Below are 24,506 nucleotides of genomic sequence, written 5' to 3'. Positions count from 1 at the left end.
CAGTCTGAGTTCCCTAACACACACATACAGACAGAGAGACTAGGGTCAATTTTGATAGCAGCCAATTAACCTACTAGTATGTTTTTAGAGTGTTGGAGGAAACCGGAGCACCCGGAGGAAACCCACGCAAACACGGGGAGAACATACAAACTCCACACAGATAAGGCCATGGTCGGGAATTGAACTCCCATGATCAGGTTTTATCGTACCACACACTGTATCATTTGATTTTATATACTTCCTATAAATCAACGATGGTACAATGTTGGGGAAGTGTGTATGCACTAGAGTGTGAAGAGTCGCAATCTTTTCAGCAGATGGTTATGAGAGATGATCTGAAGGTAAATCGTGTAGGTGTGTACACATGAATCCACATGCTCATCCGGACTTTATCGTTACAGAAGTCGCATCTGCAGTCGTTTTCTGTAGTGTGTACCCAGCTTAGGTCTACTAAATTTCACTCATATTCATTTGTAAAGGTACTTGTATAGTTTGCACAGATCCCATACTGTCCAAATATGCATTTACGGCAATTGCCATACTTCTACAGTCATGGCTGGCACATTATGTAATAGATGAGCTTTTTGAATTATGACATTTTAATTTTTTGTCTTTCTTATGACGGTCAATCTATATCAGTATCTCTCTGCCTGCGACCCTTCCAGATGTGAAGTCAGGTCTTTTTACCATTAGGAACCAGAGATGGCAGGTCATCATCGATACCTCTCCGCTACCATCATATTGGAGGGTACAAGCTTCCACACTGTTACTTAACTCCTGAAGGGTCTATTGTTTATTATGTTATTATGTACATTAGTGTGTGATTAAGCATCTTTGCATCGTACATTTGGAAACTGTGTTCCTAATTTAACAGGATTTGAAGCATATCACTACTTTATCAGTTATCTATTGCCAGCTAATCACATCAGCTGGTCTCTGGAGATATTTGTTGGGATTAATGTCACATTTTATCAGTCAGCTAAGGAGAGATGGCATATGGTGCCAGATAAGGTACATTGTGCTCTGTGTACCACAATACATGTGCTAAACACTACCATGTTGGAAAATATACTTATTTAAACTTCTTTTTTCAGTTCTTGTGTGATTTAATTGCGCATCTGTCCAAAGGGTATTGTCACACTCGTGTTTCTGTTCTTTTAATGAAGCGATTTACCCAGTAGTGTCCACTGTAGAATCACTAGTATGAAAGGGAGAATGTGTTTCTACATAGAAAACCATGTTATTTTTTAAGCTGTTTGAAGGAATGGGTGTATTTAACCTTTTAAAATACCTCTGATTTTCATTAACAATTTTGTTGAAGGATCTAAATAGCATTACATTGAAATCAAATGGTTTTATTGTTTATATTCTAAACAATTATAGCATAAGACCATTAATATCGGTTGTATAACAGTACAGTACTGCGCTCTTCAGGAGAGGACCAGAAAGACTATAGATGGTTGTGATACAGGGGAGGTCGCTCCTTGAAAAATGTTTGACACGATGCAAACTGCATGGGTCGTTTTTTTTAAAAAAATAAGAAATAAAAATGCACTAAACTCTGTTCATTACTTTGTGTCTGTCACTGGTGCGACTTATCAGGCAATGAAGACCAATGCTCACTGCAAATCATTGTGGGAGACAACTCTGACCTTTAAATGGAACCCACGGTGCCTTCAAGTAATGCATGGAACCCCTCGTAGTTATCATGAAAGTAAAGTAGAATTTAAAGAGGTCATATTGTTACAGCTGTGACTTATATCTTACAGCTTTTCACAGAGTTCGAATGAATTACAATATAAATACTTCTGCATGGAAACAATATATAGCTTTTTTCAGTGCCTTTAACTCGTATATTTTGGAAACCTTGATTTAAATATCAAAAGTATTTATACATTATGCTGATTAATAATCGCCTATTCAAGTGATACGTCTTTGTTTTTTACAGTATAGAGAAAAAAGCACATTGGTGAGTTTTGACAACAGTATACAGTCGTCAATATACATTGTACCATCTATATAATCCTGTAAATATATTTGCTCTCTGCCTCAGCTGACAAGCAGCACAGACTGTTTTCCCACAGGTATAGATATGTTTATCTTTCTGAAGGATGCACAGGATTACAAGGTCAGAAGACAGACGTTTAGATTGTAAGGTTGTGCTGGCTGCATGGCTCAGTGACTAGAGCAGACATAGAGCTCACTGCAGGATCCCAGACTGCATCATTCTGCCAGGGTTGCCCCTAGCAACCTAGAAAGGATGTGCTACTCCAGCGAGCCTGTGATCTAGCTCTCCCTCTCCCTCTCTGTACAAGGATACCACTAATAAGGGCTAAATAAGACATCTCCATACCTGCTTGACTTTGCTTTGTGGCAGTGAGTCCTGTCTGCGTATTAAATTTTGTGTTGCCTGTGAGGGGTTTGAAGATAAATTTTGAATTCATAGAAGAGGGAGAACACTGGCAACTGTTGCTCGATTTTATTGCAATAAAAGAAGGCGTGCTTGATCTGTTATACTTTGTATGTTTTCCATCAGCCCTTCATTTTGACTTTTGGCTGTGGTTGCTTTCTCAGGGTAAATGAGGACAAGGGATGTTGGAAGGTTTGGTATGCAGGTGATTGTCTGAGTTGTCAGGGAGGGTGGGGATTGCTCAGTTTGTTAGACAGATGTTACAATGCTCTGCATTTCTTAGAGGCAGAATTCCTTCCTTCATAAGGTGTTGGTCTCTTGCTGATTTATGGTCAGATAAGCAATCTTTTCTATTGCAGCTTCTCGCATGTTGTAAGCAAGGCTCGGAAAATCCCAGCATGTGTACTAAAATGGGCCTGCTGGGGTTTTAAGGGTGAAATATACCCTACTTCTAACCACCGTTCATTTATACTATATTCTTCTTTAAATGTCCAGCAGAGAACACCTTTTTCTGCCTAGGATGGAGCTGTAGGATCAGCTCCCATAAAGGTGAAATTATCATGCAAGTAGCATATATTTACTTTTTCTTAGATTTATTCTGCAATCACTTTTGAACAATGTTTCTTGGAGTTATTTTAAAATGATGACCTTCATATACCCTATATTGCTTTTAAAATAGGCCAGTGTTCTGAATAATGTTCCTTTATCAGATTGTGGAAGAGAGAGAGAGCAGGGTTTTGCTGGACATCACATGCTAGTGGTTGTTTTCTAGGCTAGCAGCTATACATATTCATGTGCTTCCTGGAACATGTATGGAAGGACAATCCTTTTATTTTAGTATCACCTCCAAAGCTGCTGCACTAATCCACTAGTAAGTTCAGAGCTAATGGATTCGGTTGTCACATTGGCATGTAATCCTGATTCCAAAGCAACAATTCTCCACTATTACTATCACCTGTCACAGAGGAATTGTTGCCCTTGTAACCCACAGTTTAGTAATGACTCAGACCTTGATCAGTCACTCTGTGTTGTACAGGACTCAGAAGCCTTGCTGGAGTGTAAGGATCATTTTTCCATCTGTCTAGTCCCCTAGAGGAAGGTGCTTTCTTACTTCCGCTGAAATCTATCAAACAGACTAGTAATACAGCTATGTGTGTGGAGTAGTGTTTTGTTTCAGGTATAAGCTCCTCTTCCTGTGTGCTGAATGCCTAATGATTAGTGGCTAACAATAGTCCTATCCATCTAGAATGCCAGTCTGCATACAATCTAGCTTGATATTTATTCTGCAGGGTATTTCATCAAGGCATTAAATGCTGCATTAAACCCCCATCGATGACTGCTGCATACGCTTGTCAATTACTCAAATATAAATGTGTTGGCAGTACCCTTATTCTCTGCCTCAGTCATGACCTGTCAAGTGTGGGCTGGTTATCATCAAATGAAACAGGCAGGGAATGCAAATACTGACATGAAATTAATTGTTGTGAATATAGGCTGCTACTGCAGAATCGGTGTAGAGAACATCATTTACATCTAACAAGGAAGAAACGTTTACATATTTAGTGAGGTTAAAGTGCTGATTTTCACAATATTTTCAAATACAGTGAATTTATACCACATATTAAAACTATTAACTTCTTCACCACTTCTTGTTGTTGTAAACACTGTCCCTCAAATAGAGGTATGGGATCTATTACTGTAGGGTTTGCTATAAAAGTTATTTTTTCTTCTGACATTTGGAATAATTTGTGTAAAATGTACTAAATTTAAATTACATGTAATGTACATGTTTTCCATACTTGCCCTGACATTATGTGCCATATACAACAAACATTTCACCTTCACAGCGACTGTATGAATATAATCTGTGTGTGTGTGTGACGTTATTATCACACAGCAGTAATTATTTACTACTTTTCCTGTCTTAATTTTCACATGTTCCTATATAGCCTAAGTATTACTCTGCATAATTTAACAGTGACTCTCTTCATTAACTTGGGACTTTTTGTTGTACCTCTATTTTAAATATATAATTTTTCATGTTTTCTAGGACCTGGAGATAGTTTATTCGTACCTCCATGGGATGGAAGCACTCTCCAACCTTCGGGAGCATCAGCTTAGGTAAGGCCCTGTGACAACGCCAGGTGATGGGAAAGTGCAGTGCTAGCCAGTGATGTTAGTACTGGTCACCTAATGTGAGCTGGGTCATCTTGGGTCTTGGCAGCATAGGTGGTTAAAGGTTAATTCCTGGAGAAAAGTAAAGCAGTAACCATGTCTACAGTTCTCACGGCAACTGGACATCCTCTTCTTTAAAAATTAATTTAAATTGCTAGACACAGGGTAATAAATGTTTGCCCATTTATGACCAAATTGCACAGACATTGCCCTGCATGTGGACCGAAGTCCTTTATGGTCAAAATCTTGTAGGTAGTTTAGGTTTTGATTGGATATGGCTGGAAAGTCAACCAGATGATGTTGGCTAACAAAAGTAGTTTGTCTCCATGTGTTACTGTCAAGTGAGATACTGTAATTCCTAGTGGGTCAAGTATTGAAGACAAGGTAACAGTGTCAGGCACTCTGTATTTAACAATGGAAAAACTGTTTTTATTGTAATGCTTCAGATCCCCTCGCGGTGCCTCTGCGCAGCTCCCCCCCCTCGCGGTGCCTCTGCGCAGCTCCCCCCCCCTCGCGGTGCCTCTGCGCGGCTCCCCCCCCTCGCGGTGCCTCTGTGCGGCTCCCCCCCTCGCGGTGCCTCTGTGCGGCTCCCCCCCTCGCGGTGCCTCTGCGCGGCTCCCCCCCCCCTCGCGGTGCCTCTGCGCGGCTCCCCCCCCTCGCGGTGCCTCTGCGCGGCTCCCCCCCCCTTGCGGGGTCTCTGCGCGGCTCCCCCCCTTTGCGGGGTCTCTGCGCGGCTCCCCCCCCCTTTGCGGGGTCTCTGCGCGGCTCCCCCCCCTTTGCGGGGTCTCTGCGCGGCTCCCCCCCCCTTTGCGGGGTCTCTGCGCGGCTCCCCCCCCCTTTGCGGGGTCTCTGCGCGGCTCCCCCCCCCTTTGCGGGGTCTCTGCGCGGCTCCCCCCCCCTTTGCGGGGTCTCTGCGCGGCTCCCCCCCCCCCCTTTGCGGGGTCTCTGCGCGGCTCCCCCCCCCCCCCTTTGCGGGGTCTCTGCGCGGCTCCCCCCCCCTTTGCGGGGTCTCTGCGCGGCTCCCCCCTCACGCGGGGTCTCTGCGCGCCCCCCCCCCCTCGCGGGGCCTCTGCGCGGCTCCCCCCTCACGTGGGGTATCTGCGCGGCTCCCCCCCTCTCGTGGGGCCTCTGCACAGTTCCCCCTTCTCGCGGGGTCTCTGCGCCCCCCCCCCCCATGCGGGGCCTCTGCTCGGCTCCCCCCCCTCTCGCGGGGCCTCTGCGCGGCTCCCCCCCAGAAGGCTGAACGTAATGCATTGTGGGACTCCATTGGCAGCAAAAGGATTACTACCCAACACACTATAAAAGTGGGAGGACAATAATTTCCGTTCAGAGACTCCTCCTTCAACATAACATAACATGGTCTCACACCACATCACTTCTCCCTTCTATGTCCACCTACCTGCACAACTGAGCCTGCAGAGGAATGAGGATGTAGTCCAGAATGCACTGCACTAACTCCTCCCCCTTCTCTCATTGGCCGTTTTGTGTGACCGCCCTGCAGTGGGCACAGGAGCTCACATGATGAGGAAGCCAGTAGCTCCCGTTCACTTGAATACTCTGTTTGGCTTGGGGCAGCAAGCGGCCTCTGTTCCCCACCACTGCACTAAGCACTAAATGGTTCGTGTTTTTGCATTATGCATGGTCACATAATTACAAATACCATATGTTCACTGTTTTTAAATATTTGGATATAATCATGTGGTCCTAGGTGGTACAATATTTGTACCAAATGAATTAATAAAATGTACATTTTAATACATTGGTATATTGGACTTACAAGTGCCACAAAACTGAATGCTTTTTTTCTTTCCTTGTTGCTTTATGTAATCTCAATAGAACAGACATATACTATATGTATCTCTTATATCTTCTCTCAAAGTGGTTTTAAGATAGGACTACATGACCCCTCAAAACATTACATAAATTGTTCCAATAATTTGTAATTCTTACCAATATTATGTCAGATGACTGTCCTAGTGATAACTATCCTGTCTGATTCAGTGCACATAATTTAATGTAGAGTCTGAGGTGCCTTGCCTAGAATAAATATTATCTTTATAGAGTATTCATTCACACCGTTCATTAATTAAACTATTCATTCATATGTGGAGATACTAGATATGCAGTATATATTTATACATGATAAAAGTGTATCTGACATTTTCTTATTATACCCTTGGCGATAACAATGTGGTTGTTTAGTAATTCTAGCTTTGGCTAATTTTCAATCAATAGTGCCGTAAGGTTTCATTTTTCTGTTGAGATCACTATTTGTACATCAGCACAATATATGTAGTCAAAGGAGGGTAGATAACCAGGGCTTTTACAAATGTTCAGTAAAACAGTGACTATCTCCATCTTGTCTGTTGGGGATAAAAGGGTAAATAGGAGCAGGGTCAGGGACAGAGAGAGAGGTCCAGGGGGTATGGGAGGAGACGGAGAAGCAGGTGGTGAGGCACAGGGGAGAGCTGGTGGAGAGAGGAGGTTACCTGCATTGCAAATAGGGGCACATGGGGAGAGTGGAAAGGTAAAGGAAACCGATAAGGGAAAGGAGAAGACAAGACAAGTGAAGGAACACAGGAGAGACATTGTATCCAAGACATATGAGAGAAATTATAAATGCACAAAGGAGAGAGATGTGGGAACACAGGAGACATTGGGGAAATGAGGGAGAGGTGGATGGATACAGAGGGGAGGGGTGGGGCACAGGGTGGATAGCCTTGCACTGTTTAATACCTTTTTTAGCATATAGGGTTAAACAGCATCTAAAATTTATTTTACACATATCAAAATCCCTAAAGATGTAGGGGGCCCAGAGGCCACTGACTTCTAATTTCCATATCAACACTTCTAATAAAGCAAAGATTAATATAATATGATAGTCCAGAATATCCTCATGATAGACACCAGACAACTGGCCCTTCAGCGAAGGCCAGCCAGCTTGTAATATATACATAAAGAATGGAGAAGGCGTGACATGGTACTTTAAGACTTTAGCCAGTTACCAAGTTAGGCTTCTCTCACCAGTAGTGCCTAGGAACGTATAGTGAGTCTCATATGATACTGGATGCAGTACCAGAAGGTGCCTTCCACTTCTTCATGTGTCTGATCCCTTTAGGTCACATGATCCCTTTGTCATGTGGTGGAGACGGCTGCAGAAGTAGGTCCGAGATGGACAAGTGCAGTAAATGTATGCAAATAATATGTAAATAATGTGACCAAACTGTATTATGTCAAATTATTTATCAATCGAACTAAAATTACAATTGTTTTTTATTCTGGTGCTTTTTGTAACACATCCACTAAGATAAGATAAAGGGGGAAACAATGGCCTGTATTAAAAAGGAAAATATAATGTGTGGCCTACATGTTTTTAGATTTTGATGTTTAGATTTAACATTACTTTTGTGTTGATTTCTTTTTCCCTGCAATTAAGCTGAAAAGACCAAGAACAGATTTGGGTTTGCTGGGACACAAAATTATATATAATCAGTGACAGTAATTAAAGGCATTGTGTGGGTTGCATGACTGATTTGGCAGGTTTTGTTACCTGGTATAGTCTTCATTTCTTAAACTGTCTGGTAATTTTTTTTCTTTATCTAATCAGTATGCTGGAATCATTTTAACATAAACTAATTTGTAGAGGTCTTTGCATAATATTGTACATTATGCTTTTAATTTTCTGTTTTGTGTGTGGTTAAGTGAATAATTTACCATGTGCGGTACAGGGTGTGGCTCTGTGAGGCAGACAGGCAAAACAGAATACCTTTATCTAGGGAAGGTGGGAGGGGGTGTATGACATGGCTCTGACATCTGTCCATCAGGCTACAGCTAGGTTGGAGCTGAAGAGTTCAGAAGTCATGTGCTTCCTGCGTGTGGGGCAGTCGTGGCTGGACAAGATGGCCAATCTAATAGAGTTGAACTATGGTAGATTAGGGCTAGAGATCGCCAAGGGGAAATTATGACTTTTGTTTCAATATTATTACCAACCTTACAAATAAACAGAAGGCTATTTTTTCATTTTTTTTTGTCTCAAGTTTTTACATTTGAAAATAATTTTGAGACTCTTCCATCAAAAGACAACTTATGTTTGAACAGAGGTCGTAACCGCGTATAAACAGAATACTTCTTATTACTCATCACATCGTCAGCTGACAGCCTGCATCACTAGCTCTGTGGAGAGGATCCTTGCCTTTGTAATATATTTACAGTATGTATCAGCTAGATGTTAAAAATGCTTTCTCCAGCTCTACAATTGCTGATCTTCTTCTTTTTCTGTTCAAAAAGGGGAAATGGTCTGTTAGCCACAAAATGAGATGTTTCTCTTTTTGTAAATATAATCAAATCAATGATTTATATATAATATTTACTTAAGCTCTGCAGTCAGTTACTGGTTAAACATCTTGCTTCGCACTCTGGAAGTAGCCAGTCACTGATGGCTTCCAGTTCCAGCACTGTGACCATAACATGTTTCTGGATGAGTAGAACGTTCAGTATGAATACTGTGTCCCTCAATGCGTATGTCATGCTCCAGCATTGGCGTTGCTACGGTAATGTCCCTGGGGACTGCCTGTGCTTACGAGCTCCTGAGTAATAGCAAGGGAAAGGGGTCCCCCTTGTTCCTCAGCAGCAATAAATGAACGTTAACTTGGTAAAGTAACTATTACAAGTGAGATAACATGGCGTGGATCAGATCTCTCCTCTCACCCCCTGACCACACACACACACACACACACACACATTATATCAGGGGTCCGCAACGTTTTTGTATCAGTGTGCTGAATAAAATCCAGTTAAACCCAATTGTAATATATATTACAATTTAATCATTATTTTTATCATGTTAATAACATGATTAAATGAATAATACTGGGACTAACATATTGTGCTACACAGTAGCCTCCAGTTCAACTTCAAAAATATGTAGGTGGCTCTTTTCTTATGTGTGACTCACCTCTGCCAGCACATATGTATTTAATTCCACAACGGAACCTGGTAGGAGCTGCTTCGCATGCGCAGCTGCTCCATGTCTGCCATCTTTAGCTGCTTTAGTCAAGCAGCTCCGGCATGTCAGAGGAAACTGATCTGCGTGCCGTGGTTGACGACCTCTTGGCTGCATATTATATGTATTTAATATATAACGAAGGCCCTCTACAGCTACACCAAACCATGTCGCCCATTTTGTTGCTGCTTATGCAAAAATTAATTGCCATCATACTTATGTATGTGGCCAAAAATTATTATTATTTAAGTACAACAATGGTATACAGCCAGGGTATAAAAAAACTAAAAACAAACACATATGAAGTATTTTGACCCTTCAGAAAGTTCTCGAAGACACACCTAAAACACCTCTCTTTTCACTGGAAATGTCTATGAGCATTTATTTTTCTGTGCTCAGTTTTCTTTTAAACAATGTCAGTCAGTATGTAAAGTATGTATAATGTGTATGCGAGAGGGTTCTTTTAGTCAGATGTAAGCTGGTAAGTTTTCTTGAATCAAAAAAACTTTAACTCTCTTCCAAAGGTTTTCCAACACAAAAATATAATTACAAGCACAAAGTAAAAGAAACAGTGGGGCTGGTTTAGAGTAGGCTGCAATATTGTGGCCAAACATGGCTAAAATTTGGGCTGTAAAATCCGTGCAACTGAAAATAAATTGTAAATATGAGGTCACATGAACATTGACTGAGACCGTATCTGGATGGAGGCCAAAGTTAATTTACAGCAGCCACGGTCGTCAACTTGATTATAATTGCCATATTAAAAATGTAGTTAATAAGTAAAAACATGCCATCCTTTACAACAATAATGTTGGGCTATTTATTTTGGGTATCACAATTTTGTTATCCGGTATGAAGACTGTGATGGAAACACATAGGGCGAGATTTTATTTAAAGCGATGTGCCTCTGAAACAATTCACTGAGACAATTCAAGGCGATGTGCGTCAAGAAATGCTCGTTAATTTTCCCCTGCTCCCCCGGCGGCAATGTGTGGACATCGCATTGAATTGAATCTCCCCCATAGAATCTTAGCGTAGCATATCAATGCAAGTGTTATGGTTCCTAAAGCCTGGAAAAACACCACAAAAATAAGTAGCTAACACCAGTGCTATTGCCTGGGCTGATAATCGGTACAGCCGGGGAGCATCAAGTGTGGGCTTCCTGCACAGGCTATGTTACATGGGCTGGTCACACTGTAACATGGGTCATCCTGTCATAATGTTAAACCAGCCCCAGTCTGGTCAATATAGAGCAGAATTCTCTAGGAGAATTGGCCCCTTGGTCCTTTACCAGGGCAATCTAGCGTGGCATCTGTTGAGGGGTGTGTGCCAGGGTAAAAGCTGTAGTTTCCAAAAAGTATTTGTTATAACTTTCAAGTGCCAACAATCAATATTATACGTAATGAATCCATGAAAAAATGGTAAGATCCCCCCCCCGGCCTGTTTGGGTCAGAATTATAATCCACAGACTGCACTTGGATCTAGTGAGCTTCTCCTTTTGTTTTAATGTGTTAAAGTGTGTGTGTGTGTGTGTGTGTGTGTGTGTGTATGTATGCATATGTGTGCATGTATGTATGTGTAGATATGTATGTATGTATGTATATATATGTGTGTGTGTGTATATATATATATATATATATATATATATATATATATATATATATATATATTTTATTTTATTGATTGCGGCATGCAGTTGGGCTTTACTTCCAACTCAAAATCATAACCACTATTTTTAATCCAGCGCTATAACTAGGTTTTTCTCCTGACAGACTTATACTGCCGGCGAGGGAATGTTTTCTAAGCTCTTAGTTCCCACCATTCAATGCTTCTATAAATATGTAATTTAAATACATGTATAAATATATGGTAAATAACCCTTACAGTGCTACATATACCACTGCAGCAGATATCCGATCTTAATATCTCATACCAAGATTAAATGCCGTAAAACAAAATGTAGATCAATTTTCTGCGCTGTGGTTTCCTTCTATAACTCATATAACAATCTGAACAAAATGTAAAAAATGTAAAATAAAAATTTAGGTAAAGGAAGATACTTATATTCACTGATGCTGCAGTATTCAGTTCTTTTCAGATATCCTCCTTTTCCAACAGTTATAAAACATATAAAATAAAAAGAAATGGATAATCCTGTAATTCAGTACAATAAATATATAACGATGTGAGTAGTAAATCCGTGGAACTCAGAGAGTGCCTTCACCGATAATGATATTAGAATTGATAGTTGTTTCACCGACTAGTGGTTAATTGTCATCTGGTGTGGGAAATCTCCCGCAGGGGATTCTACTTACACCATATTTTCTTGGGTAATGGCACTTCAAAGATAACCACAATCCTCGGACGTCTCGACATAGGTTATATATATTCTTCTTTTTATATAACCTATGTCGAGACGTCCGAGGATTGTAAGTATCTTCCTTTACCTAAATTTTTTTTTTACATTTTGCTCAGATTGTTATATTAGTTATAGAAGGAAACCACAGCGCAGAAAATTGATCCACATTTTGTTTTAATTTAAATACATGCAAATATTTGCTCACATACTTATTTATGTACACCCATTGCTAGGAAAATGTTCAATTTCCATATGTAACAACAAGAAGATGTAGTAGCAACACCAGTCACAAACAAAACAGGCAATGTCTATACACATTGTTGTTCTGCTTCCCCTACTTCTCTAAGGTGAGAACAAGGGAAGTAGCCTGTGGTAAGTCTGACATTTTCACTTCATTTACCGCACTCAGTCTATATTTATGCTACTTGATTGTAATTTTACCATTGTTAATATTACTATTGTTAGACGGTTTACCTAGTAAACTGCACGTAAACAACTGTTTACTAATTGTTTGTATTGGCTTTTTACCTCGTATTAATTAACCTGTACTTCTAAGGAACTGCTTGCACCTATTTTTGTCACTGAGAAGTGAGAACAGAAATGAGACAGACATGAGGGTGGATAAAATAAGAGTTTGCTGGCCAGCAGGTAGGAAATAGAGAAAATGTTCTCCCCTCTGTAGTAATGCAGCAGACACTAAATGCAGCTCACGTTATCAGGTATATAGTCCTACCTATATTGCTTTCACCCTGCCATGGTGTTAATGTGTTCTCAGGCCCTATGACCATGTTAGACCTTGAGTACATTTTGGCATTTGGTCATTATGTCCCTGGGAAATGACTGGTTATTTTTGGGGGTAAAAACCTGTGGTTTCACTAATTTTTGGAGAGTAACTATGAGAAAATGTGTTTTAAAGTATTTTTTTTTCCATTTTTTTGTCCTTCTGTATAAAGGTCCATGAAATAAATACAGTACTTAATTCAAATACGTAGCTAAGTAAAGCTTTGTGTGCCCCAATATAATATACAATTTACTTGGCTAGACGAAGAAAAAAAGGCTTCCCCGGTGAGACTAATGCGTTGCATACAATGATGGTCTGGTCATAAAGGGGCGAAACCCCAAATACTTCAATTATAGATTATTTCTTTTAAAAAAAAAAAAATAGGATAGCATACTGTAATACATTGTAAAAATATAAAATGTTACTTTGTTTCTGCCTTATTAAAAATCGATGCAAATCATGCCATTGTGACTCAGAATGGTTACATAGTCTTAGGCTAGGTACACACTGGCCTGATGATTGCACGAAAAACCTCCAATCAGCCGACATCCGACCGTGTGAGTGTATAGTGACACGTTGATCTAAAGTTGTCCCAAAGCCCCGATCATCGTTTCCTTTGGTTTGTCGTACTGTTCAATATTTTCTGACCAATCACCTTCCGATCCTGCTGTGTGTATGCACTCATGCTCACGATCTCCATAGAGTTTACAGAGTCCAGTTCTTATTAGCTGATGCTAGTGATGAATGTCCTGGTGAATAAATGTAGAGTGCTATAGAAGCAATAATTAATGTGTTCGTTCTGAGACAGAATGTTAACAAAATTCGTTAGGACATGTGGATAGCTATAATAAGGCGGTTTTAATCAGTGTGACATTACTGAATGACTGAATATTGTGCTGTCATTCTCTAATGATTAGAGGACCAGATGAAGAGCACAGATCTAAAGGTAAATCATGTCAGTGTGTACGCGGGAATCCACAGACTGATCGGACTTTCAGTCGTAGGTACAATCGTTTGAGATAACATATAGGTTTGAAAATTCTTCAGTGTGTACCTAGCCTAACTTTGCTCAGGAGAAGGTCGGGGTAGACTAGAATCATTTTGAACTTCAGAATTTTATGTTTATATATATATTTTTTGTACAATTTCTTTATAAGGGGGTTATTAGTTAGGTTGGTTTACTGTGCACCAAGGTAGTGTTAGATGAAAGTTATAAGATGTATGTATTGTTGCTGAGGTACAGGGGAGAAATATAATGTGCCTCCCTGTCCTAAGGCACCATCCCTCACTGCCGACCACAAGTGGCCGTCAACAAGTTTCTGTAGCATCACAAGCGCAGTAACAGCCCTAACCCTGATTTCAGCTACCTTTTATTTTTATTTTTTTTATTTTGGCTCTAGTATTACCTGACAAGATGTAGATAGTTGTTTAGCTGTTGAGAATTAGCACAAAAAAACCAAAAATAAACTGTACTACCTATGGGCAGTAAACTCTGAAATAGTAGAACGTATGACTAAGACCACACTGTAACCTTGTGACAAACCAGTGTCTCCCTGTGCTAGCAGAAGATGTCTTCTCCATGCAAACTGCTGGGATAAGTCAACCATCGCAATGGCCGTGAAGCTGTGCTTTGTCTCTGAATCGCTGGCGAGGGTAGGATACTGTATGGAGGGGGCATTCACCATTTACTGCCTACAGATGGCATATAATTTATTTTTTCTTTTCATATCAGGCCCCAACACTTAGCCTGTTTAAAAAAAATATTTTAAGTACTGTATGGTGAAGTGTTTATTGTTCACCAAACATACTGCTTACCAGAAGGAAAGGCTTCTGTTATATAAGCATAGTGAGTTTAGAGTGATTTTACTTGTTTCACCACAGTTTGTTTTTGTTGTCTGCTTTTAGATATAGGGCTGTGTCTCGTAATCACTGCAACAAAATAAAATGTAAATTTTATGTTTGACACACTGTCAATAACAGTAAAAATAATTAGACCTAAAAAAAGATAGAGTGGATAGTTTTAAAGGATTGTTTTATGTTGGATTGCTCAAAAAGGTGCAGTGTACTCTTTGCGCAGATCCATGCGATTTTGAGAATAAACCAATGCATCAGATGTGAGCTTATGTTTTTAGTGACGTTGACCATTGCATGGTAGTCAGTGTCTGTGACTCTGTCATGAGTGTATCAAGAACCAAATGACTTTGCTGGTGTTTTCATGTATGACGATGTCACTGGTGTATCGAGAAGGAAAGACCAGTGATGAAAGGATCCAATAAAGCTGACATATTTGTGCAGATTAGCAGATGGGAAATAGTCAAGTAACGACTGAGTATAACACAGTGGAGTCAAAAGAGGCATATTAGAAAATGCAACCTATAAGAGTGGCATTGTTAGCCATGGCAGTCCACAGCCAAAGTTAAGTGTGGTTTATCTTTTGGGCAGTGTATTCTTCTGTGAATGGCCTTTTTTACTAGATATTGGTTCATGTTACAGGACTAGGAGGTAAATGCATTAACCTACGGATTCACCATATAGCCGATTTTCTGCAATTGTGGTGCCCATTTAAAAAGGCAATTTTACTAAAGTCAAAACCCGGTGAGTTTTGGCTTTAATAAAATTGCTATTTTGCATATGGCCGTCAAAGTAGCCGCAAATCGAGGATTTGACCAATCCGCAGGTTAATGCTTTTACCCCCATGAATGTTCTGGAATAATTCAAGGAACATAACACCATATCGGAGTTCAGATGAAAGATGGGATGAGTTATTTGGAACAGCTGTAGAATGGAGGAGCAGTAAAATCCCTGTCCCACACTTTTGACAACTTATTGAGTCTGTGTCCTTACTAATTTAAGTTATTTCAAGGGCAAATGGGGGAGAGGACACAACTTGCTATTAAGTCTATGCACCTTTAACAAAATGAGATTGCATATACACAATGCTGTTATATTGTCCCTCTAAGTGAGAGCGTACTCTCAAAATTAGGGAAACACAAAGGGGCATATTCAATTAGGACCCGGGTCCGCGATTATGCGTAGCTGCACGGGTTCCGGTATGTTGTGGTACCGTAATGGCACTTGAAACGCGCGGCTGCAAATCCTAATTTAATACCCCCCATAAATTTCATATGTCAAATACATTTAGCCACACATTAATGAACTGCTCACATGCCCTTTATGTAGTAGCCAGGAGCTCTCTTTCTCACTTTTGATCTTATGGCAGTGCCTCTATCCTCGCTGCATTTCGAACTTAAATGACATGTAAGAAACAATACTCTACAAAATGATTCATGTGTCTGGCAGCCAACACACCATGAATGCCAATCTCACACCATAAAACACAGTAAGAACACTGGGAGTACTCTTTCAGTGGTGCACAGTACATGAAGATATTGAAGTCCAATAAGAATGACAGATTGGAATTATTTAGTGAACCAGCAAGCCTGTGAATTGGAACGGTCCATAGCAGCAGTACACTTCAGTTTAGCACTGACAGTTCTGCAAGAATTATTTGACTCCCTTCTTGAAATAAAGACTGCTCCATCCACATTTAATAGCAAGGAAAATGATAATACTGGTTTTTAATAAGTGAAAGACATCTTGACCCGCAGATTATCTTATACTACTCAGTATTTCTCCCCACAGATACTTTAGGGTGCTAGACTATGTCACCCCCGTCCTCTTCCTGTCCCTCTGGCTGGGAGCGCTGGGGAGCGATTAGGGCAATCCTCATACCTTAAAATTGTTGCTGAAAGGTCTGATCATCAGGAAGGAAGGGGTCAACCAATCAGCATGAAGGAGGGATGATATAATATCTAGGTCTGCCCCGGTGTGTGAGTTGTAGTATTTAGGAGCCATCAGTGCATGTACACTGTCAAAGCAATGCTGGTGCTGGGGCCACATTTGGGGAACATTCCAGTGACAATTTATTTCCTTTATAGTAAGAGGGGAAATGATCTACGAGGAATACGCTCTACACACATTTTTAGAGGGCTGGCTGTATAAATCAGTGAGTGGGATAGCAATGGGAAAGTGTCTGCATTGTTCAAATCCAAATAAGTTGTGAATGGACTCGCATACATACTGCAGAGCATAGTAAAAAAATAAGCACACTCAACGACCAAGGCATTATACATGGCAGCTTTCAGTGTATTATACAGTACTTAGTGACTGCCCAGCATGGTATACATGGTTACTAGTATTCTACATAGCTGATGAAAGTTATACAATAAACCTGTCTACAAGTGTTGGTCTCTCTGGCAGCTGGACAGACGCCCCGGGGACAGTGCTTTTGAAGCTCTATGCTTCTCCTTCTCTCCTCCCTTCTCCTCCAAACCCCTTCATTGTCATGCCACTTCCTTGCTATGCAGAGCAGCAGTGGACAGAATATCCCCCAACTTTCCCACCGATTATGAGAGAGCTTGGATAGAGCTCATGAATCGGGACTGTCCTGTCTAAATTGGGATTTTTGGGAGGTATGAATGCAGAGCAAAATCGGATCACTAAATGTAAATATGTGGACCCTTTTGGAGTTGTATAATACATACCTTGCTTAGACTCTTCTGTAAAGATCTCACACCCTCTCTTAGCATAAATTGGTGGTCAGATTCACTTTAGGGCTTTTTCACAAATTCATCTTTTTTCTTTAAATTGTGTTTCCTGAGATGTACAGTTGGTATGTGGCATGATAGTGGGTTGAATTAAAATGTGTCAGAGCTAGATTGTTTTTGCTCTTCTTCACATTTGAATTTATTGCTCTGATGTTGCTAGCTTTTTGGTCCTTTACACTTATTTTAATACTCCTGTCCATTGTTAGCAGTTCAGCTTGAAAAACCCGTGAAGGGTATTATTACATGTTAAGCTTTGCTCTGCTGTGAGATGGACATAAAAGGCTTAATATACTTCTTAGTATATGTTATCTTTTTTTACCGGTTAATGTGAATTAATAGACCTATAGGGTTTATTTAGCTTTTCACACTACTCTGTTCAAAAGTGATGGTAGAGACAGAGGACTCTGTACAGTCAAATAATTATTGCTAGATTAAGGGTTATAGTTACAATATAGACGCATAGGATCTATTTTGCACATTTAGGGCCTGATTAATTTTTTGACGTAAGTTCTGGGAAGGTGCGGCAGCATGTAGACAATGTACAGTATGTGCGTGCCAAGGTTGTGCACACACTCATTTGTCTGATTCACGCTCTGGGAAACTCTCGTGTATGGAGTTTAGCTATATCACTTGCACCACCTCCAGGGCAGGTGTTAGTGCCGACAGATAGTGATGACTGACATGTATGCGTGCCAGAACATGTGTTTGCAAGTATACATCTCCTGTACCTTATTACTCTCCATTCAACAATTCCACCCACTCCCCTTCATGACTCCCCACATCATTACACCATACTACAGACCCAAGCCTATCCCATCTATCCCCTGCCACTCTCCCCTCCGCCACATATCACATATGTGCCCCCCACCCCCCGAACATCCAATCATGCCAACCGTATTCCAATCCTTCCTCTTACTCACCTTATCCTGTCTTGCGCTTGCCGGAATGCAAGGTCTGTCTGCAATAAACACCCTCTCATTCATGGCCTCTTCCTCTCCCATTCCTTTGGGTCTCCTTACAGAAATGGGGACCTCCCCCCATGATCCTGCTTTCCACGCTGCACTCTCCAACGGGGGTCTCTCCTTCTCCCACCCTCCCCGTCCTGGGGACCGACAAGGAGGTGGTGTAGATGTCCTACTGTCTCCTGGCTACACCTTCATAGTTATTCCCCTTCAACCCTCTCTCTCCTTGCCTCCTTTGAAATTCACTCCATCTGTCTCTTCTCCTCTCTCTACATCTTTGTGTTGCTGTCATCTATCGTTCCCCTGACCCATCCTCTGAATTTCTTGAAAACTTTGCTGCTTGGCTTTCCCATTTCCTCTCTTCTGATCTTCCCACTATTATCATTGGGGATTTTAACATCCCTACCGACTCTCCTATTACCGACTCTCCTATTACTAGTGCTGCCTCTAAATTCCTCACTCTTACTTCCTCCCATGGACTCTCCCAATGGATTACTTCCTCCACCCACTGATGGTCACTCCCTGTTGTTCTCCCAGCTCTGTGATATCTCCAACTTCTCTAATTCTGTCTTCCCCCTCTCTGACCTCAATCTCTTTTCCTTTACCTTCTCTTTACCCCTTGCCCCCCTGCCACCCAAAGTAGCTTGCTCACTGCATCCCATCAATAGCATTGACCCCACCATCTTTGGGTCCTCTCACGAACTCTTACTTGCACCCATTTCTTCTTGTCCCAACGCTGTTGTTTCTGTTTACAACACGACACTCTCTCTGTTGCCTATGATACTGCAGGCCCAGCCACCCCCCTTCGTCTCGCCAATCTAAACCCCAACTGTGGCACTCCCCTCTTACTTATCTCCTCCAAAAGTGCTCCCACTTCTCTGACCGCCAATGGAGGAAATCTCGCTCCATTGCTGAATTCATCCACTTTAAATTCATGCTTTCTTCCTACTATTTTACCCTTTCTCTTGCCAAACAAACTTATTTCACATCCCTCATCTCCTCTCTGTCCAATAAAACCCGACGACTCTTTGCTACCATTAATTCTCTACTGTCTCCTATCCCCACCTCCTCCCCCCTCGTCCATCATCGCTCTTGACTTTGCCATCTACTTCAAAAACAAAATTGGCTCTATCCTCCATTATATCTGTTTTCATCTGACTTGCCCCTACCCCCTTCCACTTGTCCTCTCTATTACTCTCTCTGTCACCCTTGGCACCTACCCTTTTGTAACTGTGCCTGAGATCCCCTCTCTTCTCACCTCCTAGTCTTCTACAACTTGTCCTCTCGATCCTGTCTCCTCCAAGTTTCTCCGCTCCCTCTAGTCCAATGCCTTTTGTCACCTTGCTCACCTCTTTAACCTATCTCTCTCTCCACTGGTGTCTTCCCCTCGTCCTTCAAGCATGCTCTCATCTCTCCTATTCTCAAGAAATCTTCCCTTGACCCTTCCTCTCTCTATATCGCCCCATATCTCTGCTTCCCTTTGCTTCTAAAATTTTCGAACGACTTATCTTCAGTCGTCAGACCCACTTTCTCTTTTCCCACTCTTTTTGACCCTCTCCAGTCTGGCTTTCATCCCCTTCACTCAACTGAAACTGCCCTCACTAAAGTAAAAAAAGACTTGCTCTCAGCTAAGTCCAAAGGTCACTTTTCCCTTCTCGTACTCCTCAACCTCTCTGCTGCTTTTGACACTGTCAATCATTTTCTTCTCCTCACCACCCTTCACTCCCTAACTCTCTTCTGGTTTGCCGCTCTTTTATTGTATTTGCTTCTAACTCTTCTTCCCCCCTCTTCCCCTTTCTATAAGAACCCTACAAGGCTCTGTCCTTATCCCTTTGCTCTTTTCTGTCTATAACACCTCTCTGTAAACTCATTCAATCATTTGTCCTCCAATACCACCTCTATGCTGGTGACACACAAATCTATCTTTCCTCCCCTGACCTCTCCCCTGCCATCCGAAACCAGTTATCTAGCTGTCTCTCCTCTGTAACTGCCTGGATGTCACAGCGCTTACTGAAACTCAACATCTTCAAATCCGAGCTCATTATCTTTCCTCCTGCCAATGCTGCTATCCCTCCCAATATCACCCTCTTGGTTGACTACATCGCTCTTTCTCCTGTCACCCAAGCCTGCTGCCTTCCAGTCACCCTTGACTCAGCCCTCAGCTTTACCCCTCATATCCGGTTCCTCATTAAATCCTGTCACTTCCTCCTCTGTAACATTATGAAAATCCGTCCTTTCCTCTCTCAGGAAGCAACCAAAATCCTTGTCCATTCACTCATCATTTCCTGACTCGACTATTGCAACCTCCCTTCTAACTGGCCTTCCTTGTTCTCGAATTTCTGACCTTCAATCCATACAGAATGCTGCGATTAGGCTCATCTTCCTCCCCAACTGCACCTCTTCTGCTTCTTCTCAACGTAAATCGCTTCATTCGCTATCGGTTTCAGAATTCAGTTCAAGCTCCATACCCTTACAAAACACAACACTTCTCCCCCTTACATCTCTGACCTTGTCTCCAGGTACATACCTACCCGGCCACTCGGCTCTGACCTCTGCCTCAATTCAGCTCTCATTGCCTCCTCCCTTGCTCACGTCCATTACTTCTGCCATGCTAGCCCTAATCTTTTTTTTTTTTTTTTTTAAACATATTTTATTAGGGAGATTTTTCAAATTTTCAAAACAGTGTAAAGGTTAAGTTACATTGGTCAAACAACAAGTACATTGCGAATGAGAAAAACAATGTGAACTTTGTCAATAAAAATAAAAACAGAAAGGGAAAGAAAAGAAAGAGAGCAGGGGACAGGTGGAGGGAGGGAAAAGGGAAGGGGAATGAAAAAATGTTAGTGTGGTAAGAGGGGGAAGGAGAAGGAACACCTGACTTGGCATCTAAATGTATTACAGGTACATACCATATATTGAACGTCTTCCGACGCTGTGTACATTAGTCTCCATTCTAATCAGGTCTTGGCTGTCCTGCCCCACAGGAGGCGAGCCAAGGATCCCAAATCGCACGAAATTTATTGGGACGGTCATTGAGAATGCTTGTAATGTGTTCACAACTATAGGTCTACCAAATTCTGTTGATAATTTCAGGCAGCGATGGGGAACCTGGGTGTTTCCAATTTGCTGCTATTGCGCATTTAGCTGCATTGAGTATATGGCCTATAAGCACCATTGTATATTTGTTAACGTCCAGTATAGGCCTATGCAATAGTGAGTATAAGGGGCAGGGGGGGAGTTTTACTGAGGTGACTATCAATTAAATTGTGAATTTTCCGCCAGAATTCCACAAGTCTCGGACAGGACCACCAAATATGTTGGAATGAGCCTTCCTGCTCACAGAGTCTCCAGCATTGACTAGAGGAGTCAGGATATATGGCTTTCAAGCGGGTTGGGACTAAATACCATCTGTATAAGAGCTTATACGAGTTCTCTTTAGTACGGACACAGATAGAGCTCTTAGCGACTCGTGACCTGATCTTAGCCCACTCTTCTACCTCTAGTTCCACACCAAGGTCTTCTTCCCACTTCAGCTCATAGCGATCTTTGGCAGGTTGACGAAATGCCACCATGATGCTGTAAAAAGTAGAGATTAAACCAGTAGGGAGGGATTTACTTCTGCAAAAAGTTTCTAAAGGTGTAAGCTGGTATATAAGCTTAAGCGTTGGGATCGATTGATAGAAGTGTCTCAATTGAAGGTATTGATAGAAACGGTCATGGGGAATGTCATATCGTCTTTGTAAGTCAGCAAATTCGGGGAATATCCGCATGGGCGCTATGTCAGTAATGAATCTTAGACCTCATCGGGACCAGTGGTGAAAAGAGGAGTGCTGTTGTCCTGGTGGAAAAGCTGGATTGTTCCACCGTGGAAACATAGCTTCCGAGTTTTTTATTAGCTGAAACGTGCGAGTACTGTAGTCCCACATCTGGAGGGAGAAACGGGTGGTGGATAAGAGTAACGGGAGTGGCGGTCTATGTTTGATTGAAATCCAAAGTAATGTATAGGGCGAGAGTAATTGCAAAAAGGTAGCCTCAATGTCTACCCAGAGCCTTGTGGAAGGTGGAGAGTGAAATAAAACTAGCTAGGTCAAGTATGCAGCATTATAGTATTTGGAGATGTTTGGGAGGCCCACCCCTCCTTCTGAATTTCGTCGAAAGAGCGTGCAGGCTCTTATTCGGGGTCGCTTGCCTGCCCAAACAAATCTAGTGATTTGCTTTTTGGAGGGTCTGTAGTGCAAAAGAGGGTACTCGAACAGGTAGGGTTTGAAACAAATAAAGAATTAGTGGCAAGAGGTTCATTTTTACCGCCGCCATGCGGCCGAGCCAAGAGATATATAGCTTATCCCATTTTTCAAGATCACGTTTGAGTGAGTCTAAAAGCCTGGGGAAGTTAGCTGCATATATCTGATTATAATGGGTCGTTAAGTAAATTTCCAGGTAAATTCCAAGCTTATTTCGTTGCCATCGGAAATTTTTGGGTTCTTCAGGGTATCAAATAGGTGGGGAGGTAGATTAAGAGGGAGAATTTCCGATTTGTCCATGTTGATCTTGAAGTTAGATACTGCGCCATACTCATCGAGTTCTTTTTGAAGAGATGGAATGGAGGCGAGGGGATTGGTGATTGTAAGAAGAATATCATCTACGTACATAGATATCTTATAATCAGTCGTCCCCATTTGAATTCCAGAGATTGTCGGGTTCTTGCGTAAACGCAACGTCAGTGGTTCCATCGTGAGAGCGAACAGCAAGGGGGAGAGTGGTCAGCCCTGTCTAGTACCATTTTTGGAATATGAAATGGAGAAGATGCGGCGCCATTGGCTATAACCGTAGCCGAGGGGTTATGGTAGAGGGACGCTAGTCCGCATAGGAAACTGCTCCTGAACCCCATTGCGCCCAGAGTGGCTCTCATGAAGGGCGCTAGCCCTAATCTTTGGAACTCCCTACCCCGTCTCACTCTTTTTTCCTCCAACCATTCAGTCCTTCAAACGCTCACTCAAAACTCACCTTTTCAAGCTCGCCTAGCCTACCACCTCCTAACCATTCTATCCATCACCTCTTCCTTGTCTGCCATCTCCATTTTCTCCCGGTTGGTCCTACTGTCTCTCACCAGCCCTCCCTTTAGAATGTAAGGCCTCGTGGGTAGGGTATTCTCTACCTGTTGACAACGTCTGTCTCCTGTCTCTTGTACGTCCTGTCACGTCTTTTGCTGCACTGTGTGTGAGTCCCCATAGCATTACTCACACTCACCTGAGCTACTGACATGTATTACCTCATCTATTTGTTGCTTGCTTCTGTATCCAGCGCAATGGAATCTGAGGTGCCTTATAAATAATAAGAGAAACTCTCAAAATGCATTTTATGTACAGTACACATTAAGAACATTCTGATTTATGTATTTCATGTAAAAAGAATATTAATGCATTTTTATTAATAATTATAGTATTATCATTAATGTATTTAATATTTTTTCCCCATGCGTTCTGATAGGACTATATTACACATATGCATTGTGCATAAACTGCAATGTGTTATGTTTGTCTGCATATGGCAAGTACCGTATAGCCAAGTAGTACCGTACTTATAGCCATATAAAAATAAAAATGTTTCTTGAGATCCACTTGTACTTGAATACGGGTGTATATACGTGCAATTATTTATGCCTGATTTTAGAAACCACAAACCACGGCAACAGATGTATCGGAAGTGTCTCATTACCCTCCATGGACACCCACTGTCAAATTAAATTTTTGTGCCTCGGAAATTTGTACTCCAGGCATAGTTCTTAATCACACATTGTAAGTCCACAAACAAAAGCGCATAGGTATCTTAATAGGGACCGTTTGGAGATTATTAATTTTAATAACATTTATTCTCCCCAGCCAGGAGAAATTAAGGGGAGCCCAAGACTGATGATTATTGTGGGTTTTGGACATAACTTTTGAGGAGTCATTTGCAGGTCAAAATTAAGATTTCAAATCACTTGCTGTACACTCTGTGAGAGTAATATTGAGAGTGATCTATTTATAATATGCATGTTGACTCTTTGATGAACCATATCTGATCACCTGCTATAACAATCGTATTTACCGATGTTCCACTGCAGTCCACACCTGAATTAATAACGTTGTGTTCTACTTTCTCTTGATCCATGTATTTCTGACATACAGCCAGAAAACACCACGAAATCCTTTAGATGTCACCAACACTTAC

At 41.6% G+C, this 24,506-nt stretch overlaps 1 protein-coding gene across 13 annotated transcripts in view; it reads left to right on the top strand.

Annotated features, from left to right (window-relative positions):
* Positions 1-24,506, top strand: part of RAPGEF2 (Rap guanine nucleotide exchange factor 2) — a 238,563-nt gene that overhangs the window by 90,912 nt on the left and 123,145 nt on the right. For all 13 annotated transcript variants that reach the window (XM_075198125.1, XM_075198102.1, XM_075198094.1 and 10 more), the window contains exon 2: positions 4,461-4,531. In XM_075198125.1, coding sequence (XP_075054226.1) covers positions 4,461-4,531 — 71 coding nt within the window. The remainder of the gene's footprint in view (positions 1-4,460; positions 4,532-24,506) is intronic.

Source organism: Mixophyes fleayi, chromosome 1 (assembly GCF_038048845.1).
Source record: "Mixophyes fleayi isolate aMixFle1 chromosome 1, aMixFle1.hap1, whole genome shotgun sequence".
NCBI classification, from domain to species: domain Eukaryota; kingdom Metazoa; phylum Chordata; class Amphibia; order Anura; family Limnodynastidae; genus Mixophyes; species Mixophyes fleayi.
This window is presented reverse-complemented; position numbering and strand designations above follow the sequence as displayed.